We start from the raw sequence: 22,446 nt of genomic DNA on the forward strand, positions 1-22,446 counted from the left end.
GCCCAAAAAATAAATAGTTTTATCATCCTAACAACAGACAAGACTGGAGAGCTATGGCCTGATACTCTGCAATACAATTCAGGGAGAACAGAAACACCCCCATTTGCACTGACACAGTGCAATGGGGAGAGTGAGGGAGGCAGCGTTCCTGAAGGCCTGGCTTTAGAAGAGTAAGGTTAATCTGGCAGGATTCCTTCTTTTGTTCCCAGAGCGGAGAGGAAGTGTCCCTAGAAAGCAAATCAGACCAGCAACATTCCTGAAGTGACTTAAAGCTCCTCTCCGCCCCCCCCCCCAGTAATATGCACTTCCTCAAGCATCAAATAAACAAGCAAGGCAGCTTAAGGACAGTTAATATAAGGAATTTTGAGGATAAAAAGCGCTATTTCATACACCTCTGCTGACATTCAAATTCCTCTGTGACATTCCTGGAATTCTTCATGTCACTTTAAAGATGAATTTAACTGTTCTCTCTGAGGATCTTCTCATATGAGGCTTTACTTCTTCATGTTCTGTCCCACTTTACGTGGAGACTCTTTTGCTACTTATCTGTAACCATCACCATGCTTCTCAAGAAATTTTGAGTCTCTTACCATGAAAATAAGGGTGCCACAGACATCACAAGAACGGGACAGCTTCTGGGGGCATAACCCCAGAAGCTTCCTTCCAGAAATCTGGAAAGCTGCTTCATAAGTAACATACCTGTTCCACCATTTCCAAAAGCAACCCCTTCCCTCTCCCAACCCCAAACACTAAGCTAAGCTACCAGAAATCAAGTGCTGCACCTGCCACATGGTAGAACAGAAGCCTTAATTTAATGTTTTTACCATAATACTGCACATGACATCTGAGTGCATCTGAAAAGATTTAAATACATATGTAATACTGCCATTTCACAGCTATTCTCACTTTCTTGTCTTGATGATGCACTTCAGAAATTTATTCTCAAGCTTACAAAAGCAAAGTACCTGGTGTCGTTAGAACTACAATAGCCTACATAAAGCATGCAAGAATTCTGGCTTTTTCAAAAAAGTGATTTCATAGCAGTATTTAACCTCTTGGTATGACACTTAAAATGCTGGAAAATGACAGGGCTATCTGACCTTCCAACTACTCTGAGTCATTCCCTTGCTTCTTTTCTCAGCGAAGGAATGCTCTCAAGTCATGCAATTACCTATAGAAGCACACTAAGTGTTTTAGAAGAGACTGAAAGCCATTTACAGCTTGACCCACGAAAATTCTGAGTTGCATCAAATAACCTTACAATATATTTGTCAAATGCCAAATTATCTAAAACTAGATTCAAATCTAAGGACTTCTTTCCAGTGCCAAAACCACTTTTGTGAACACTGTGTCTCACTTAAAGAACTGGACAACAGACACCAGACCCAAATGACCATCCTGCCAGCTCAAGTAGCTCGTATGAGCCTGACGCACAAAAAAAGGAGTATTACCATCATGAAAATCTAGTCAGAAATACAGGCGCATCCCCAGAATCTGTTAGCCTCCCTTCCAGAAATCTGGAAAGCTGCTTCATAAGTAGCATAGTTGCTCCACCATTTCCAAAAGCAACCCCTTCCCTCTCCCAACCCAACTTTACAGTGACATGAAAGTCTAGTCATAGATTTTGATAGAACCAAAATAGTCTGGTTTTCTCTTTCTTTTACCTCAAAGGAAAGTATAAAACCACTTTACTCCTAAGTTGCAGGCTACTGAGAAGTATTTACGTACAATTCTGGAAGGCAGTGCTGTTCTCTCTCCCCCACCAAGCTGCAAGGACTCGGTGCCATGACACTGGAAATAAATATCTGTGCTAGAATTTATAAGCACAAATTGCAGGGAGTCATGCCCAGGATTCAGCCCACAGAGCTTGAATGAGCACTGCCTCAACCCCATTTTTAGCTCCCACATACCTCGAATACAAGGCACTCTCCACTTGTTACATACAATTAATTATCCAAATAAGAGCTACAGAACTCACGCTCCCATTTTTTGCACCTCGGTTTCCATAAATGGTACTAATTCAAAGTGCAAATATTGTAGCATTATTTCAAATTATTTAAATTGTTCCTGCACAAGTGATTCTGTTTGTTCAAGCACAGTTATCATTAGGTCCACCCCTTTTTGATGAATTCATCAAATGGACTCACCGCATCACTGGATGACTAAGAGAGTAAGGTAAATATTTCTATTTTAATAGAAACATACTCTTCAAGTAAGTTATTTAGTTATTTACATCTTGAATGTTAATCTGTGAATCTGTTTGTGATATGACCTTAATTTCTGAAGAGAAAGTATTTGTAATGGATAAAAGGAAGTTTGGCAAGTAACTAGCTATATTTTCTCTCACAGGAGACAACAGAAGTAAAAGTAAAGAGTGTTTCAGTCAACTACATAGCTTGAGTTTATTTCTTTTTAAAGGAAAACTGCCATAACTGTTCCCTAGAATGAAATAATCAAGTACTACCTTTAGCAATGATTCTACAGAGTATTTTGGTGAAAAATATTATTCATTAATGGGTTAGGACAGCCAGACTAGCATACACCATGATCCTCTTCATACGGCAGTTTAGAAAGAGACAAATAAGTATACATGTATTGTTTACTATGCTTCTTTCACAAGGAAGGAAAAATTTTATCAAGCCGCATTCTTACTCAGAGCTGCATCATGTTAACAAATATCCTAAGCTGAGCCACCTATTCAATATACACAGATAACTGTTTCCAAATAGCTTAAAATTGTGCAGAGAACCAGCCAGCAAGACGCAGTACACTACTGTACTTCAATGTGAAGCCCTGCACATGGGACAGAAGAATCCTATGCCCAGGTACATGCTCGTCACAGACTGGATAGGAAGCAGTTTTGCAGAAAAGGAACCAAGGGTCTTGTGGATAACAAGCTGAACACAAGTCAGCAGTGTGCCCTTGTGTTGTACAAGGCCAACTGCACCCTGGTTCGAGTTAACAAAAGTGTATCCTGCAGACTGAAAGAAGTAATCATCCCCCTTCATCTGACATGAGAAACTGCATCAGGAGTACTGCGCCTAGTTTGGTTCACAAGGATACAACAAAACACTGTCATACTGGAACAAGTCAAGTGAGGAGTTACCAAGGTGATTGAGTACTGGAGCACATGACACACGAGGGTAAGAACGGAGCTTGTTCAATGTTGAGGTAGTGGTGGAGGGAAATCTGATCACTGTCAATATCTAAGGGTATGAATAAGATAGAGCTAGACTTTAAGGATAGAGGAGGTGGGCAGTAATAATTCAAGTGGTAATGGACACAGTGTGTGATAAGAGAAATTCTTATGAGATTGGGGGCGTGGGTACAGCACAGCAACAAGCAAACAAAAAAGAAAAAAAAAAAAATCACAGTGAGGGTAATGGAACTTGGAACATGAATCCAGAGGAATTTCCATTTTTGGAAATGCATGAAGCTCAACAGGGCAAGGCCTCATACAACCCAACCTTAATTGGTCCTGCTTTGTGCTTGGACCAGATGATAGCCAGATGTCCTTTCCACCCTAAACTGTTCTAAAATATTGTGCAAATAGACATTAATTGCTGTTTAGCAGCAAAGATTAACTCATAGATCCAAAGTTCAAGTTGAAGTCAGAGATATGAAGTTCAAGTTGAAGTCATAGATACAAAGTTCAAGTGGCAGCAAAACTACTCCCAAGTAATGCTACTTTGCCAAGAAGGATCAATTTCAATTCTGTAGTCTAAGTTCAGATAATATACATTTTTAACTGAATAGAAATAAGCAGCATAAAATTTAAAACAGGGCCGCAGACTATGGTGTGGTTTGGCTTTGCTAAGTAAGAGGTGGGTAAGATGAAGATGGGGAACTGCTATAGATGAGGGCATCTGCTGCACACTAGGTTGGTCCCAGAGTCTGAGATTCTGGCAAATTAGCAAACTAGCCTAAGAAACCCAAATCACAAAAGCTTTTTCTGCCCCCCAAAAGAACTTCATAGCCAGTCTCTTCGAATTATTGTACCTATTTAAGTCCTGAACTCTAACGCTCATCTTTCCAAAAAAAAGTTATTTTAAAACTGTTTCTAGCAAGACAACTCCAAAAGAAATCATTCGTAAGTTCTTTCAAGACTAAGAAGGGAAAAAAATAATCTAGTATTCTTGCTTGAAGAAGCAATAAAAATACCTCGTTTTGATCTCTGAAAACATATATATACACATACATTTATTTAGGATCAGAAGAGCAAAGGTCTTAATGTTATTCATAAAGACACTGATCATTTATGTCAAATTGCCAAACAATATTAATTGAAGCAACCTACACGATATAATTACTTAGTAACTGCAAATAGCTATGAAAATTAAATTGGATTCCCTTTCATTTGCCAACTATATTATTAAAGATATACAAAAGAGGGAAGAAAAGATTTTTTCAGGTGTATTTAAGGCCACTTTTATGTTGGAGGCCTACTAAACACTCTTCCAGACAATGTAGTTTTTTGTATCCACAGTGGCTAGACTGTGTAGAAAAAAAAGCCCAAATAAGATCACACAAAAAGATGTGATAATACAAAAAGAAAAAAAGCAGTAAGAAAACAAGAGGTCAAGAAAAGCTTAATAATAATTCTTCACTGCTTGATAACCCTCTTGAAGTTTATTTCACAAATTTAGAATATACAGGTGTACAACTACAGCAAGTCCTAGCTTGCCAGTAAATTCCCTCTGAATCAGATCAGTTACTGTACCATTTACTGGACTAACAACAAAACACTGAATGTTCCCTTTCCTCATTGTGAGCACATTATGCTGGAATTTAAGACCAAGAACACTACCCCTGAGAATTACTTCTTCATGGAGAAACCAAGCAGAAATTTGGACAGAGCTACTGATAATCACAATATCACACCAGCCTGTGGGCATCTGTCCCAAGCATTACTTTATTTAACTAATATCTTTCTCACCTGTTCTACAGGAGCATACACATATGTTGTGTTATAGAATTACCATAAAACTATGATTACTGAGTATTTTGGGCTGCTTTAAAAAAACAGTCCTAATCCAACACCCAGACAACAGAAAGTCTTCATTCATTTCCAGGTAACATTTCAATATGCCTGTTGCACTTGCAGCTTGTAAATATCACTTAGCTTTAAGTAATACTTGACAGGGTTGAGGTGGGTTTTTTTATTTTTAAAGGCATACAACATAAGATGGGATCCATCTGTCTAAAACAAGCAACTTGCAAAGCGGTGACAAGAGGCAGACAATCTCCACAGGGGTCTCCTGTCTGCCTAACTAAACTAAACACATGGTTGCATTTGTATACTTCTAGCATATGCAGATGATATCATCTACCACAAACATTTGCAGACTGAAATTAAGTCAATCTTCGTCTTCCCACCTGCTATTAACTCACACAGAATCACTTTTTTTTTTTTTTTTGAAAAGAAAAAGCCAAACTTACACAGTGTGACCAATATCATTCAACTGATTATTCCCATCCTCGAGTGCAGGACTGAAGGGTTCACATCGTTTCCATCCATCTTCTGTTTTAACCCATCTCCATCCAGGGGATCTCCAGTCTTGCCCCAAAAATGGCATGCTTTCTGTAGAAGCAGCAATAAGATTATTTGTGTATTGTATTGTGTATGTAATTACACAGAAGTTTCAAAACTTCTGTGGATATTTCAATCTTCTCTTTCACCTTTAAAAAAAAAAAAAAAAAAAAGGTAATGATTACCTTGAGGAAAGAAAGCTCCCTGTAGAATCACAGAATGGTTTGAGTTGGGAGGGACCTTAAGATCATTTAGTCCCATCCCCCACTGCCATGGGAGGAGACACCTTCCACTATATCAGGTTGCTCAAAATCCCATCAAACCTGGCCTTGAACACTGCCAGGGACAGGGCAGCCACAGTTTCTCTGGGAAACTTGTTCCAGCACCTCACCACCCTCACAGGAAAGAGCTTCTTCCTAATATTTAATCTAAATCTACCCTCTGTCATTCCTCCTTGTCCTGTCAGTACACATCCTTGTAAGAAGTCCCTCTCCAGATTTCTTGTAGGCCCCCTTCAGGTACTAGGGTCTCCTCAGAGCCTTCTTCAGGCTGAAGAATCCCAACTCTCTGGGCCTGTCTTCATAGGAGAAGCCACGAAGATGATCAGAGCGCTGGAACACCTCTCCCCAGAACTGAACACAATACTGCAGGTGGGGTCTCACGAGAAGGGAGTAGAGAGGGAGAATCACCTCCTTCAACCTGCTGGTCACGCTTCTGTTGATACAGCCCAGGATACGGTTGGCTTTCTGGCCTGCGAGCGCACACTGAAGCTGGTTCATGTTGAGCTTTTCATCATCCAACACCCCCAAGTCCTTCTCCTCGGGGCTGCTCTCAACCCATTCTCCGCCCAGCCTGTACTGTGCCTGGGATTACCCCTACCCAGGTGCGGGACCTTGTTGAACCTCATGAGGTTGGCACTGGCCCACCTCTCAAGTATGTTGAGGTCCCTCTGGATGGCATCCCTTCCCTGCAGCTTATCAATTGAACCACACAGCTTGGTGTCACTGGCAAACTTGCTGAGGGTGGACTCAATCCCACTGTTCACATCCTTGTCGTGGTTTAAGCCCAGCCGGTAACTCAGAACCACGCAGCCGCCCGCTCACTTCCCACCTTTTTCTCCCCCGCTCCCAGAGGAATGGGGAAGAGAATTGAAAGAAAGTAAATCCCACGGGTTGAGGTAAGAACAGTACAGTAACTAAGGTACAATACAAAACTACTACTGCTACCACCAATAATAATAATAAGGGAAATAACAAGGGGAAAGAATATAAAACTAAAAAGGGAAGGGGAAAAAAACCAACAATAAACAGCAGTGATGTACAATACAATTGCTCACCATCTGCCAACTGATACCCAGCCTGACCCAATCAGTGATCTGGACCTTCTAAGTAACTTCCCCCCGGTTTATAGACTGGGCATGACGTGCTGTGGTATGGAATACCCCTTTGGCTAGTTTGGGTCAGGTGTCCTGTCTCTGCTCCCTCCTGGCTTCGTGTGCCCCTCCTCACTGGCAGAGCATGAGAGACTGAAAAGTCCTTGACCAGGGTAAGCACTACTGAGCAACAACTAAAACATCAGTGTGTTATCAGCATTGCTCTCAGACTAAAGGCAAAACACAGCACTGCACCAGCTGCTAAAAGGAAAAAAAAACCTGTTATAGCTGAATCCAGGACAGTCCCTGACAAAGATGTTGAACAGCACCGGTCCCAGTACTGACCCCTGAGAAATGCCACTCATCAGTAGTCTCCACTTGGACATCGAGCCATTGATCACGACTCTTTGAGTGCTACCATCCAGCCAGTTCCTTATCCACCAAGTGGTCCCTCTGTCAAATCCATGTCCCTCCAGTTTAGAGACAAGGATGTCATTCGGGGCAGTATTAAACACCTTGCAAAAACCCAGGTAGATAACGTTGGTAGCTCTTCCCTTATCCACCAATGCTGTAGCGCTGTTGTAGAAGGCCACCAAATTTGTCAGGTACAACTTGCCCCTAGTGAAGCCATGTTTGCTCCTGTTCCCACGCAGCCTATCTATATTGCCAGCACGGCACTCCTCCAGGCAGGCCACAGACACCTCCTCCAGCTGATGCTGCTCCTCACCCTCAGCCCCGGCTCCTTCCCAAACCCATCTGCCCACCCCGACCCTAGCACCTTGTCCCAAACGACTCCAGCTGCACACACCCCTCAGACTGAGCCCCAACCCCCCCAGGCCGTGCCCGCGCTCGGCCCCCGGGCCTCTCCCACACACGGCGCCGCTCGCCGCTGACCCCGCCGGCCGGCCCCCGCCCCGCCCCGCCCCGCCTCACCTCACCTCACCTCACCTCACCTCACCTCAGCGCAGCGGCAGCCCCACTCCCCACCGCGCCGCCGCTATTGACGGAAGTAACATGAGGCCGCGCTCGCCCCGCCCCGCGCCACTCTGATTGGCTGCCGGCCGCCGCGCTTGTTGCTACCCGGCAGCGCCCTACGCCATTGGCGGAAGGGGCGCGGCGGCGTGACTGGCTGGGCGCGTCACGTGACGGGGGGAGCGAGGCGCACGTGTCAATGTTTTGGTCGGCGGGCGAGGGGGCTGGGCGGGCTGTGCGAGCGGCGGGATCCGCTGTTTGGGCTGTGCTGCCTAGTTAACAAAGTCATCAGTAGCTGAGGTAAACGGGGTTCCAGCGGGAGCTCTCTTACCTTGAATATTCGCTGCTTCTCATACCCAGCTGTTACAGGATTTTACCTGCTGGCTTCAGCGTGTTCGTATTAATTATGCATAGAGGGAGTTGCAACAACGAGGATTTTATTTGTTTTGGTTTGGTTTTTTTTAGTACCCAACCGGTTATTACAAGACTTTGTGTATATGTGGTTACTTTCCAAATGTCTAAGCATCTTGTGCTAATTCAACAAGCAGATGTAACGTGATTATTGGCCATAGTTAGTGTTGAGCCATCCTCTCTATTGCAAGTGTAATTTCAGATCTCTCTACTCCTTAACACAAATATTTTTGCTTTTTAGTGTTTTTTTATTTATATTTAGTATTTTTAATATATTTTTATATTTAGGGTGGGTTTTTTTAACAAAAGCTGATACATTTTCAAATAAGCATGTTTAGACATATTGCCCATGGAAAAAATAGTTGCAATCCTGAGAGTCCAAGCTCCCACCTGTAAAAAATTCATCTGGGGGATTTAGGTTCTAAGACTGAGAAAGGTATTTTAAAATTATTTTTGGTGTATAGTGCATGTCTATGTTAAAAATGTACAAAAGGGAATGTGTTGTTTATTTTGTGGTGATCTGAAGTATTAACATAACAGAAACTTGAAACTTTGAAGAAGAAGGAACTTTGAAGACTATTCTGATCGATCTGAGCAGCTCGAACAATTCTTGAGTAATTTAATAACGATTGACAGCATTCTGTTTCAGACATTCTTCATAAAATTCTCTGTGAATTTTTCTATTCTGGTGTCACAGTCCTCATCTGGACCTCCTGTGTTATGTTTTATTTTACGCTTAAGCAGTTTAGAGCTTTGCAGTGGAAACTGAACAAACTGGTCTGCAGTGTGGCTGTTACTACTTTTGATTATTACAGAGGAATGTAAAATGAAGATTGCATTAAACCCATATGGTTTCCTGTTTTGCAACGGGGTAGCAGGTTCATGTGAGTAGTAAAGGTGAGGCACTAGATCATTGCCACATTGATATGAAATTAGAAGACCTAAATAAAATGGCAAATTCCATCTTTTCTACTAAATTACTTAGAGTATGATTTGTGTTTAATAAGTCACAACAGAAGTGAATAATCTAAATGAGTTTGCAGTGATAGACAATCTGTTTTGATTTTAAGTTACTTTGCCTGTAAGAGCTGAAACACACAAATAAAAGCAAAATAAATGGTGTTATTTAGGGTGGCCTAGGATAACCTCATGGAGAAGGTGAAACAATATTTATCAGTATTTGTATTTCCTGAGATAGCTGATTTGGAAATAGGCATCATGTTTATAGGATTCCCTTCACTTTTTCTTCGAAATGAACATTGTGATAAATGTAAATGGCTTTCTTTGCCTTGGGAGAGTAATTTTCATTTTGCTGAGTAATCTCTATACGTATTTTAAAGAATAGAGTAGTTATGCCATATAATACCACAGCCTGGTTCAGTTACTTAGCAACATTTAATGCTAACAAAAAGAAACGAGAAAGTGATGCAGCAGCAATAAAATCATTAGACAGCAGAAAGGAGCTAATGACTGTAATGAACACAGAAGTCATAGTATTATATGGGTAAAACAAAACCAGAAAAGAACACATAATCCAAGCAGTTGTCATTTTTCCAAGGAGTCAGCTGCTTATAGTTCCAATTTTCAGGAGAGCTTCCAACCTGTAAAAAAAAAAGCAAAGCTTGGACAAAAGTCTCATTGTCCAAAATATTACTTAATGTGTGATTTCCCGTGTATTACACAGTTCCTCAGAAGTTTTGTTTGTGGCTGGCATAATTTTTATTAACTCTTTATCATTAGTACTGCCAAAACAAGAGGTAATGGTGCTTCTCTTCCTTCATGAGGTTTATCACTCTTCCAAATTATGAAAAGATAAGTATTTCAGTATGTTAGGATAACTGTAGATGCATATGAGAGCATACCCCTTCCTGGAGGCTTGGCTGCTGGGCCTCAGGACCACCTCAGAGGTGGTGCAGCCCAGGGCATCCCGCTTCATTCTTCATCCTGCGAACAGTGGAGAGCGGTTCCCAGCAGCGCTGCAGGGAAGCAGCCTGGCCTGGCCGTGCAGGCTGCTGAGCTGGGCTCCCACCTCGACCTGCATGATGACCTTGGACCTTGGTGGAACCTGGCCACCATCTGTGAGCCTGCCCTTGTCTGCTTGCTGTGGCTGGTGAGGCCCCTGCCTTTCCAGTCCTGGGATCCCTCTTGGCTCTTCCCAGTCCTCAGAGATATAAAGTAATAAGACAAATTGCTCTCCAAAGACCCTGGGGAATGGAAAGCCTTTATGAAAAGAAACCTCTTATATGAGCTTTGTGAAAAAATTGAATTCACAGATATACAGTAGGTTATTAACAATTACATTCAAAGATGTAATTATTTCCAGCAGATTCACAAATCAATGTTGGATGTAGAATTTTAATATGAGATATGGTTTTTTACAATAATTCACTGGCAAATGCAAAAACCATACTTATTTGGGGTTGAAGAAACGCTATGTAGTGTAGGGCAAAGAATTTTGAAAACTAGTAATTATTCTAGGAAAAAGAAAAGGTAACAGTTTGCTGGGAAATAACATTAAGGGCAAAATAGGAGAAGTTTCAGTGTTGCAGTGAAAAACATGATTTTAGTTAAACTCCAGAGAAACAATCTGAAAAACAGCGTGTACCATATCTTGAGATAAATCTTTAATTGAAAGCACTGGGACACCGGCAGAAATTACACTGCTTGATCAATGACGGGTTGGATACTGCAACTAACTCACTCACAGCTGGGGAAATGGGAGGTCAAAACTAAGTTGTGGAAAGGAAATTTTCATGTTTCAAAATATAGGAGCTTTGCCTATATAAAAGAGAGAGAGCTCAAAAATTAGTTTAGGAATCTGCTGTATGAGCTGGAATTTCATGGCAGTTCGAGCTATAGAAATCAGTAAGAAATTACTTTTAAAAGTGAGGTTCATTGCTTTTATGCTAATGAAGGATGGCGAGAGATTTTTCTAACGTTCTACTTGAAACCTTACATGAGAAAAAAGCAGTTTTTAGAAGCAAACTTCCCATATTGGTAAGTTACCAGCTTTTCACCTTATTTGTATGCATCCGTACAATCAATAAACTGTTTTGGATCAGTGGTTTCAAATATGTTCATCAGAGAAAGCGATTGCTGCAGCAAACGCTAGAGACATACAGCTCAAGGACAAAATGGATCGAAACTGGAGACAGTATTGAAATAATTAGATATAAAATTAATCTATAGGATTAATAGGAAAAAGATTTTCCTTTTCCTCTCTTCTTCCTTTCAGCTTTTCCTATAGGAAGAATTAGAACAGATTAATTTTAAAGAGAAGTTTAATCAGTATATGAAGGGGGCTATATGGTGTAGTTGAATCTCACTAAAGGGAACTGAATGAAAAGTACTAGAGGTACTAGGAAGGCTAAGAAAAGTATTGAACTATCACTCTACTGTTCAACAGAGTGATATGCATTGGTGTTTACTAAAATGCTCAGCTAAAGGAGATGGCTGACAGAACTGCTAGCTGCAAAGGCTAGGTTTCCAGACGCAGGCAGAGATAGAGAAAAATAGGGGTTCCCAGAGAAAGATTGCTAGGGAATAGAGAAATTAGATGTTCATCAGTTTGGCTGGACCTGATAAATCGGGTTACTTAGACAGTAAGCAATCTTAAAGATACTAGCAGAAAACCTGTGGAGGACTGGGGAAGTGTGGCAGTGCTGAGAAAAGGCAAACACAGTGTCTATTAAAAAAAAAAAAAGAGGAAAAATAGAAACAAGAAGTTATAATTTGTAAATTTAACCTCTGGTGGAAAAATCTGGAACTAACATGATCTCTTTAGTGAATAGAGTGCACATATCATAACTTGGTAGATGTTAGGAAACAGGCAGGATCTCTAGGAGTGTGGAAAGATATGCTAGGAATTAAAAATGACCTTGGAGAAGCGGCCTTGTCGTGGTTTGAGCCCAGCCGGTAACTCAGAACCACACAGCCGCTCGCTCACCCCCCCCCCCCCCCTTCTTCCTCCCCCCGCTCCCGGAGGGATGGGGAGGAGAATGGGAAGAATGTAACTCCCACGGGTTGAGATAAGAGCAGTCCCGCAACTAAGGTATAACACAGAACCACTACTGCTACCACCAATGATAATAACGATTAGTGAAATAACAAGGGGAGAGGATACAATTGCTCACCACCCGCCGACCGATACCCAGCCCGACCCGAGCAGTGATCTGGGCCTTCCGGGTAACTCCCCCCGGTTTATATACTGGGCATGATGTGCTGTGGTATGGAATACCCCTTTGGCTGGTTTGGGTCAGGTGTCCTGTCTCTGCTTCCTCCCGGCTTCCCCTCCTCCCTGGCAAAGCATGAGACTGAGAAAGTCCTTGGTTGGAATAAACATTACTTAGCAACAACTAAAAACATCGGTGTTATCAGCGTTGTTCCCAGGCTGAAAGTTAAAAAACACAGCACTGCACCAGCTACTAAGCAGGAGAAAAATGACTGCTATAGCTGAACCCAGGACAGTATCCACCCCTTATTCCATACCATTCACGTCATGCTCAGATCCCACATCTCTCAGCACACCATCACCCCTGTCCCATATATACACATATATATACACCCACACCCACACACAGAGAAAGATATCGTTCCCTAGTCCATGGACCAATCCCTGTAAAATTGCTGAACTCATCCAGTCCATGATGTCAGGCTCCATCTCTTGTAATAGTCTTTCAGGGCAGGAGGGACGGTACATAGTGTTGGGTTGTTGCCTGCTGATGATACCGCCAAACTCATCTGGTCACTGCTGAGCTCGTCTGGTTTCCTCAAAATTCATTCTTTGTTGAGGTGATGATCGGAGGGAAGTCAGGGTCAATGGCTGGTGACCTGAAGATATCTAACTGGTGGGCTATAAACGTGTTATAGAGCAGGCAACAGCGTACAATTGAGTTCATTGGCTGTTTTCCCCCAAAATCAAATCCCCTTGAGGTACACATCGGACTTCCCCATCTTCCCGCATTACCCACCAAGTATATCCAGGTCCCTGAGCAAAAGCAACCCCACGAGTGGGTTTGCCTTTACCTGAAGCAGGAATAACCCAGACTGTCTTCCCCAACAAATTCTTTATGTGCACCACAGGAACTTTATCTCCCTCTACAGTACGTAAAAGTTCTGATTGGGCTGGGCCAGCCCTGTTGGCAGATCCCCTACTGTTGACCAACCAGGTGGCTTTTGGTAAATGTGTATCCCAGTGTTTGAAAGTCCCACCACCCATTGCTCTCAGTGTAGTTTTTAACAGCCCATTGTACCGTTCGATTTTCCCAGAGGCTGGTGCATGGTAGGGGATGTGGTATACCCACTCAATGCCATGCTCTTTGGCCCAAGTGTCTATGAGGTTGTTCCGGAAATGAGTCCCATTGTCTGACTCAATTCTCTCTGGGGTGCCGTGTCGCCACAAGACTTGTTTCTCAAGGCCCAGGATAGTGTTCCGGGCAGTGGCATGGGACACAGCGTATGTTTCCAGCCAGCCGGTGGTTGCTTCCACCATGGTAAGCACATAGCGCTTGCCCTGGCGGGTTGGTGGGAGTGTGATATAGTCAATCTGCCAGGCCTCCCCATATTTGTACTTCAGCCATCGTCCTCCATACCAGAGAGGCTTTAACCGCTTGGCTTGCTTAATTGCAGCACATGTTTCACATTCGTGAATAACCTGGGCAATAGTGTCCATCGTTAAGTCCACCCCTCGATCACGAGCCCATCTATATGTTGCATCTCTGCCTTGATGGCGTGAGGTGTCATGGGCCCACCGGGCTAAAAATAATTCACCCTTATGTTGCCAATCCAAGTCCATCTGAGCCACTTTAATCTTAGCAGCTTTATCCACTTGCTGGTTATTCTGGTGTTCCTCAGTGGCCCGACTCTTGGGTACATGAGCATCTACGTGGCGTACCTTCACCACCAGGTTCTGCACCCGAGCAGCGATATCTTGCCACAATGCAGCAGCCCAGATGGGTTTACTTCTGCGTTGCCAGTTGCTCTGCTTCCATTGCTGCAACCACCCCCACAGGGCATTTGCCACCATCCATGAGTCAGTATAGCGATAAAGTACTGGCCATTTTTCTCGTTCAGCAATGTCCAAGGCCAGCTGGATGGCTTTCACCTCTGCAAATTGACTCGATTCACCCTCTCCCTCAGCAGTTTCTGCAACTTGTCGCAGGGGACTCCACACAGCTGCCTTCCATCTCCGATGCTTTCCCACAATATGGCAGGACCCATCAGTAAACAAGGCATATTGCTTTTCACTCTCTGACAGTTCATTATATGGCGGGGCCTCTTCAGCACGCGTCACCTCCTCTTCTGGTGACATCCCAAAATCTTTGCCCTCTGGCCAGTCCATGATGACTTCTAGAATTCCTGGACGACTGGGATTTCCTATTCGAGCTCGTTGTGTAATTAGTGCGGCCCACTTACTCCATGTAGCATCAGTTGCATGATGTGTAGAGGAGACCCTGCCTTTGAACATCCAGCCCAGCACAGGCAACCGGGGTGCCAGGAGGAGCTGCGCTTCAGTTCCAATCACTTCTGAGGCAGCTCGAACCCCTTCATAGGCTGCCAGTATCTCTTTTTCAGTGGGAGTGTAGCTGGCCTCGGATCCTTTATATCCCCGACTCCAAAAGCCAAGGGGTCGACCTCGAGTCTCCCCTGGAGCTTTCTGCCAGAGGCTCCAGGTAGGACCATTCTCCCCAGCTGCGGTATAGAGCACATTTTTCACATCTGGCCCGGCCCGGACTGGTCCAAGGGCTACTGCATGAACTATTTCTCGTTTAATTTGTTCAAAGGCTTGTTGTTGCTCAGGGCCCCATTTGAAATCATTCTTCTTCCGGGTCACGTGGTAGAGAGGGCTTACAATCAGACTGTAATTTGGGATGTGCATTCTCCAGAACCCCACGACACCTAAGAAAGCTTGTGTTTCTTTCTTGTTAGTTGGTGGAGACATTGCTGTTATCTTGTTGATCACGTCTGTGGGGATCTGGCGGCGTCCATCTTGCCATTTTATTCCCAAAAATTGAATCTCCTGTGCAGGTCCCTTGACTTTATTCCGTTTTATGGCAAAACCGGCCTTCAGCAGGATTTGGATTATTTTCCTCCCTTTCTCAAAAACTTCTTCCGCTGTACCACCCCACACGAGGCAGGGCCCCCCCACCCGCACACATGGGGCCGGTGCACAAGAGCCCATCCCCTGGCTCACGTAGTAGTAACTCTTGTTCATGTGCTGTTGCATATAGTAATGGCACTGGGTCTTCATCTTTCTTCGCTTCGCGGGTTGCTCTTTGTGCCTTTCGTTTGCTTTTGCTTACAGGGGCAACAGACATTGTCACAAACTGGACATTTGGTTTAGCTGCAGTGTTTGTCACTGGGGTTGATGTAGCTGCTGTACTTGGAGTAGCTGTGTTGACTGTTGTGGTCAGGGTCTGAGTAGCTGCTGTGCTTGTAGTTGGCATAGCTGCGTTGTCTGTTGCTTTGCCATCAGATCCAGAGACATTTTTTTCCCTTTGAAGGTGCTGGATAGTGTTGAGCAGGGCTCTGTAGGCATAGGCCAAGCCCCAGCACGTTGCCAAAATTTGTCCCTCTCTGGTATAACCAGGACGACAGCACACCTCGTTTAAGTGTTTTACTAGTTTTTCCGGATGTTGCACTTGTTCAGTGGTGAAGTTCCAAAGCACTGGAGGGGCCCACTGGCCTAGGTACTTGCCCATACTATCCCACACACCCTGCCACTCATAACTGTCCAGCCTCAGGGAAAATCTCCTGGTGGTCCTCCTATATCGTCGTCTAACCCTAGACCAGATTCGAACCTGATACTGCTGAATTTTTGACATTAAACAAAATAGGATGTTCCTACGACGGGATGGCCGTGGGTAAAACACACTCCGTATGTTTGCCAACATGCTGATCCCCAGCACAATCAGCAGGCAGGTTTCAAGGGTACTCAAAGGCCATCTAAAACCTTCAGAACTCTCAATTGCTGTTGCAAATAGGCTGGTGGGGGAACGGGGGGTGAAAGAGAATGCTTCCTTCGTAAGTTTACCCCCCGAGGAGAAAAAAAAGATATGCAATTGCTAAAATATTTCATTATATACCTCCCAATGTATAGTGGTGATGGCCACGCTGGAAGCACAAACCAGACCAGTTTCATGATCAATGAGTCTATTGTATTACAAGTCATTACCATGAAGTACAGTGAAACAAGAACCTTAGCCCAGGCCCCCCAGCCGATAAACACTAAAACAGCAAATAGTGGCTGTAAGTAAGGTACAACATGTTGAAACTCTGAGATCAAGCGCAACACGTCTGAGAGCCAAATAATCACCATTGTGACGAGTAGTAACAAGGAATGCTTATCACAAATATGATTAAACACACTCTGGTCAGATCTGTCGTTATCTCAACCTTTCGAGCCCCACGTTGGGCGCCAAAAAGAACTGTCGTGGTTTGAGCCCAGCCGGTAACTCAGAACCACACAGCCGCTCGCTCACTCCCCCCCCCCCCCCCTTCTTCCTCCCCCCGCTCCCGGAGGGATGGGGAGGAGAATGGGAAGAATGTAACTCCCACGGGTTGAGATAAGAGCAGTCCCGCAACTAAGGTATAACACAGAACCACTACTGCTACCACCAATGATAATAACGATTAGTGAAATAACAAGGGGAGAGGATACAATTGCTCACCACCCGCCGACCGATACCCAGCCCGACCCGAGCAGTGATCCGGGCCTTCCGGGTAACTCCCCCCGGTTTATATACTGGGCATGACGTGCTGTGGTATGGAATACCCCTTTGGCTAGTTTGGGTCAGGTGTCCTGTCTCTGCTTCCTCCCGGCTTCCCCTCCTCCCTGGCAAAGCATGAGACTGAGAAAGTCCTTGGTTGGAATAAACATTACTTAGCAACAACTAAAAACATCGGTGTTATCAGCGTTGTTCCCAGGCTGAAAGTTAAAAAACACAGCACTGCACCAGCTACTAAGCAGGAGAAAAATGACTGCTATAGCTGAACCCAGGACAGGCCTGAAAAACAGAATGAAATTCTCTACAGACCTTATTTTGTATATCTTCTCGTAATTACAACATCTGTCTATAGTGTGCTTCTATCTCATCTAGCTATGCCTGTGATATAACCACTGCTTAATGGAATTGCATAAAACCAATTACTAGTGCTATCGATAATGTCTTTATCTCAACAGCAGAAGCTGTATCTGATGTAACAGTTAACACTACTTGGATAAACTTGACCATTTAGGAAATAAAGCATTTTGAACGGAAAAAAAAAACCAACCCCAAACTGAACTTTACTTAGCTTTTGCTTATACTGGTAAAGCACCCTTAAGTAACAACTGTGTTAGTCAACTTATGTTGTCTTGTTTATGGTAGTGTGAGAACAGAGTCAGGCTTTCTAACTTATCAAAAATTGTAATGGAAGCCAACAATCACATTTTTATCTAAATGTTTCATCTATGTGAGATGCAGAATCCTAACTTACAGCAATTCAAGGTAAAAATCTATGTGTTTGTGGTTTACACATACATTCAGTTCCTGCACTTCAGCTCAATGGTGTCAAAGAAATGTGATTCTGGCTTCCTAAACATCCTGTTTCAGGTTTGCTTATGAACTGCAAGGAAAGAGAAAATGTCTTGTATAATAAAAAAACTGATTGAAGACCCTTAAAATTAGTGTGTCTTTCCACTGACATAGCAGACTCCAGAGTAATTTCTAAAACAAGCTAACCAATTTCTTGACTACTTTGATAGTATACCTGTGTTATTTTTCAGAACTGGAAAGTCTTCCATTCTTACTGCAAATGTGTCTCTCATAAATTTTGCCTGTTGAACTGAGCAGCTTAATTTCTTGAGGTTTTGGTCATTTTCAGTTTCCATGTCTTACATTCTTGCAGTTTTGATGATGTAAAAGAGGGGAAGAGGCTGGTGTGAGGTAGGGGCACAAGGAAGAAGGGGAGATGCTGACATAAAAACTATTATTTCTGTAGAAGTAGGTAGCAGAATTAGGGTTTGGGGATAATCACATGATGAACACTAGAGCATTGTAAATTCTACTGGTGTGTGTGTCTGCTTCCGCGGGATGCAGCCTTTGCCCTGATGATCCTTTTTTATTACAAATGTAGTTAGTACCATGGGTTATGTTTATTACCTCATGCTAAGATTTAAAGCAAGAACAAAATTGTGTGACTTTTTGACAAGAAGTGGTGTTTTAGCAGCTTTTAGACATTTGTGTATCAGATTGGGTTTTAATGGCTACTTTCTTTGAGATATGTTATGGCTGCCATTAATAGTGACAGATAGATGGATAGATACAATTTATGCTTTCATCCTTTCCAAGTGACCTGTAATGACTTTGAAACCTCACATTCTCACTCTCTCCTTTTTGAGGAGGTTCTGAGTTGTGATGGCTTTCTCTTCAAAGCCATTGTTCATTATTGAGCACAAGGCTGTTCATGGCTTTGGCCAGAAGGAGTCACTGTCATATTTAAAATGCACCACCTCCTCGCAGCAGCTGAAAGTTAGTTTTTTTCTCTAGTCTTTGTGCACATGTAAGCCTGCTTATTAGGCTCTTTTAGAAAAACTTTGTGGTTATAAATAACATAATGCTGTTTGCTTTTAATATAGTAATTTGCAGTGCTGCTGAAGGAGAGTGGCAGCAATGGATTATCAGTCTGACCCAGACACGAAACAGCAAGCAAGCTGACGAAGTCTTTCGTTGGTAAGGTATTAGAGTGATGGAGTTTGGAATAATTTTTTCCTTTCTTGGAAAGATGCAAAGATAAGTGATTCTAACAAGTGAAACCCAAACCTGAAAGTTGACTATTATGGAGGTTTCGCTATAATATATGGTGTATGTATTGTATATTTACAGCTAATTTAACTACTCAAAAATCTGTTTGAGATTAGTACATGATCAGTAATTCTATGCCTCATCATTAGGAGTCCTCCATTAGTAATCATATGTGATTTGTGATTGTAAAGAATTCCCTGTGGAAGCACTAACCAGAGGAAGTCTGAAAAGGTAATATATTTTGTTAAATAGGAGCACAATATACTTTTATAATCTTTATTCATAGTCTTGTTCACAATTGCAATCCCTAAATTCAGATTTCCCACTGAAGAATATGAAATGGTAGCTTTTTATTGTTATTATGAGTTTGTCCAGTGAAGCTTTATGGGTTGAACTTATTGCATTTGGTTATTTGTTCTTTGATTACTGTATAAATATGAACACCACTTTGTATGACAGCCTTTCTTAAATGCCATCCAAGCCCCAAGGGAGTCGAGGAAGATTTTGACCTTTATTTCAAGGAAAGGAATCAGGCTTGTTTATACAGAAGAAAAGCAACTGCATATTTGCAACTACAGTTCTAAACTTTATAGTTAAATCCAGTGCCAGTTTAGTACTAAAAATGGTCATGGAAGATCTGTGCAAATTTCAGGTTTATTTTCTTCGTGGTTTTATTTTTTCTTTTTTTTTGCCTTGTAAGAAGGAAGAAACAAAAGCAGCATTTTATTCAGAGTCACAAATAGATTTTTGCATAGCTCTTGGGGCTGTTCTTCTACTCAGAGCAGGACTCCTCGGCAGTCCATTTATCCAGTTCTCAGCAAGGTTTAGAACTATTAATTCTGAGTGTGCATTTCTTCAAGTTTAATGGAAATTGATAATGATTTTATAGATAGCTTAAATATAAAACATAGGGAAATGGATAGGAATTTTTAGGAAACAGTTAGCGGCCTTGTGTGTAGCAAAATTATTTTCCCTCGCACATTTTGATAGAAAAAGGAGGATTATAATTAAACTAAACATGGTCATTTTCAGAAATACATAGGGCTGGAAGACACATAGATTTCATTCATTATCTGAACACAAGCAATATGCAAAGAATTAAATCATTTTTAAAACCTGTTAAGATAAAACTGACTCATTAACAAGGGTATTAGACTAGAGAAACAGCAGGAAGTGAGCAATATGCCTTTCAAATTGGAAATTTATGTTAGCAAATACCAGTAAACAGTGTGAATAGTCTTGCTGATAGCATTGGGAATCCTATTTAGATTTAGCTAGGTGTACAGTCATCCCACCATCTAGAGGCAAGAATCACTTACATATTTTTCTCCTGCAAGCACCACAGTTAAATGAACATAACATTTACTGCAACGGCAATAACCTCTTTGTACCCAAAGGATGAATAAATGTCTTTAAAACTCTGAGAATGGATCAGGAACCACATTTCCTTGATTCATTTTTTTTTTTTTAATTCCCTTTTTTCTGATTCTTTCTTCCTACCATGACTTTCTGCATTTCAGACAGTGTATATCCCACCCTGTTCCTCAGTAAAAAAACAAAGGACTTGCACACACACAGCAGATGGCTCTGAGCTAGTGACCTGTCTCCTTTCAGTTGGTATCTGGGTTCTGTGGAGGTTTTTGTTCTTCCCAGTTCTGATCTGAGAAAAAGGCTGGCCTGGACAGTATTGTCTCCCCAGACTGTTGTCATTCTCGGCTCTTTCGAAGAGATGGTGTTTAGCATCTAGATCATCCTGTGGGCCCTTTGAGAAAACAAAATGGTACCAAATCACTGCACCCATGATGTCATATTAAACAGCTGGAAAATGAATTTTAGGGTAAAATGGCATTCTTTTACATCTGGTGTAATGTAACAAGTGCCTCAGATGTATGCCACCAGTATCTACACACTAATAGTGTGTAGAGTGCTTAAAACGTCAGGCAGAGCACATCACCTGTTGTGTGGATCTGGCACTATGCAGGCTTTGGATGTTCCAGCTGCTCTTGCAAAAGACGACCTGAAGGACAACTCATAAGTATCCTTCATAGAAAACAACAAGAAGGCAGGCTGCATGTGAAGGCAGTACGTAAATCAGAAAGATGTGCTATCTCTAATGGTCTTTATGTAATTGTTTCACCTTCCCAAAGTTGAAGAATTCATATAATGAGGGAGGTTAGCTGTCACTCCTACTCACTAACAGTATGTCTTTGGGATGAACTGGAATTTGGAGCACTCTATCAGATACAGTGAAGATGTAGCCAATTTGTTTAAAGATATAGCTAATTTGTTTAAAGGTGGCCAGTCTGATCCTTAATATTCTATGATTGTTATAAAGGTCCACCAGTTGTGAAAACAACAGAAACTACAAGGGATTTTGCCTAGGTAATGACAGCAGGATTGCACCCCATAGAATTCTGTTCTGTGGGATCTTCATCACATTTAAATCAATCTGCTTGAAAGAACACATTTGTAGTAATCATTAATTGTTGCTGTTAACCTCTACCCATATATTAATTATTCAACTTTGGGAGGATGCATCTGTTACTTATTGATCATTAGAGTTAACACATAATTCTGATTTACCTGTCTGAAAGATATTACAATTTGTGGTTCCTAAATTAAAAACAATTAATCGCTTTCCTGTATTCATTTATATTAAGTAGATAATTTCCTGATTAAATTTGCTGACTGTTCTAAAATGTAAATGCATGCCATGTACTATTTTTATCTCTATTTTATAGCATGGTTATATTTTATTCATTTAATTAAATAAAAAGTATGAGGAAAGAAGTCATTTATAACTGAGATACTAGAGCTTTCAGCTCCAGAGTTGGGCTTTGTACAAAATGTGTTTGGCGTAACAGAGGTAAGAGGGTCAGGGGAAAAGTGTTTTTTTAATCGTTAAAGCTGGACTGTGTTGAGTTCCTATAGTGACAGATGACTTTTCATATATGATATGGATATAACTACCATTTTGGATGTTTATTTCTTTGGTGGTCACTTCCATGCTTCTTATAGAAACAACATTTTCTAAGGAGTGTTAATCCTATGACATTAACTGGAATAAAGTGGTGCTGCAGAGATTACATCTCTGAAATGAACTGGACTCAATAACTTCAGTCAGAATTTGGCAGCGTGAAGACTGGCCCCAAATTGCTGTTGTTGTGTAAGAAGTAGGAAATGCATCATCTCTTGAATACGGGCTATGTTATTCTATAACACTATGGTTCTGTCACACTGGAAAAGCTATTTGCCAAAATACACGTACCTAGAATTAGTGGAACCCCCAGGTTATGGAGCCCAGTGATTGTGGATATGGGTATGAGATTTGGATTACATACTTCTAAAGTAGCTCATATCTATTTCTCAACGCAGCC

At 42.1% G+C, this 22,446-nt stretch overlaps 1 protein-coding gene across 13 annotated transcripts in view; it reads right to left on the reverse strand.

Annotated features, from left to right (window-relative positions):
• FBXO25 (F-box protein 25) overlaps window positions 1-7,954 on the reverse strand; it is a 37,534-nt gene extending 29,580 nt beyond the window's left edge. For 5 of the 13 annotated variants that reach the window (XM_030490087.1, XM_030490081.1, XM_030490079.1 and 2 more), the window contains exons 1-3: window positions 5,716-5,828; window positions 5,440-5,581; window positions 4,447-4,494 (exon numbers count right to left, since the gene is read on the reverse strand). In XM_030490087.1, the coding sequence (XP_030345947.1) occupies window positions 4,447-4,494; window positions 5,440-5,581; window positions 5,716-5,791 (266 nt within the window). In that variant the 5' untranslated portion in view covers window positions 5,792-5,828. Of the gene's footprint in view, window positions 1-4,446; window positions 4,495-5,439; window positions 5,680-5,715; window positions 5,829-7,860 lie in introns of those variants that run through there. The other 8 variants (XM_030490091.1, XM_030490089.1, XM_030490083.1 and 5 more) reach the window with 6 other exon arrangements.
• Window positions 7,955-22,446: the final 14,492 nt, after the last annotated feature.

Source organism: Strigops habroptila, chromosome 6 (genome assembly GCF_004027225.2).
Source record: "Strigops habroptila isolate Jane chromosome 6, bStrHab1.2.pri, whole genome shotgun sequence".
In the NCBI taxonomy this organism is placed as follows: domain Eukaryota; kingdom Metazoa; phylum Chordata; class Aves; order Psittaciformes; family Psittacidae; genus Strigops; species Strigops habroptila.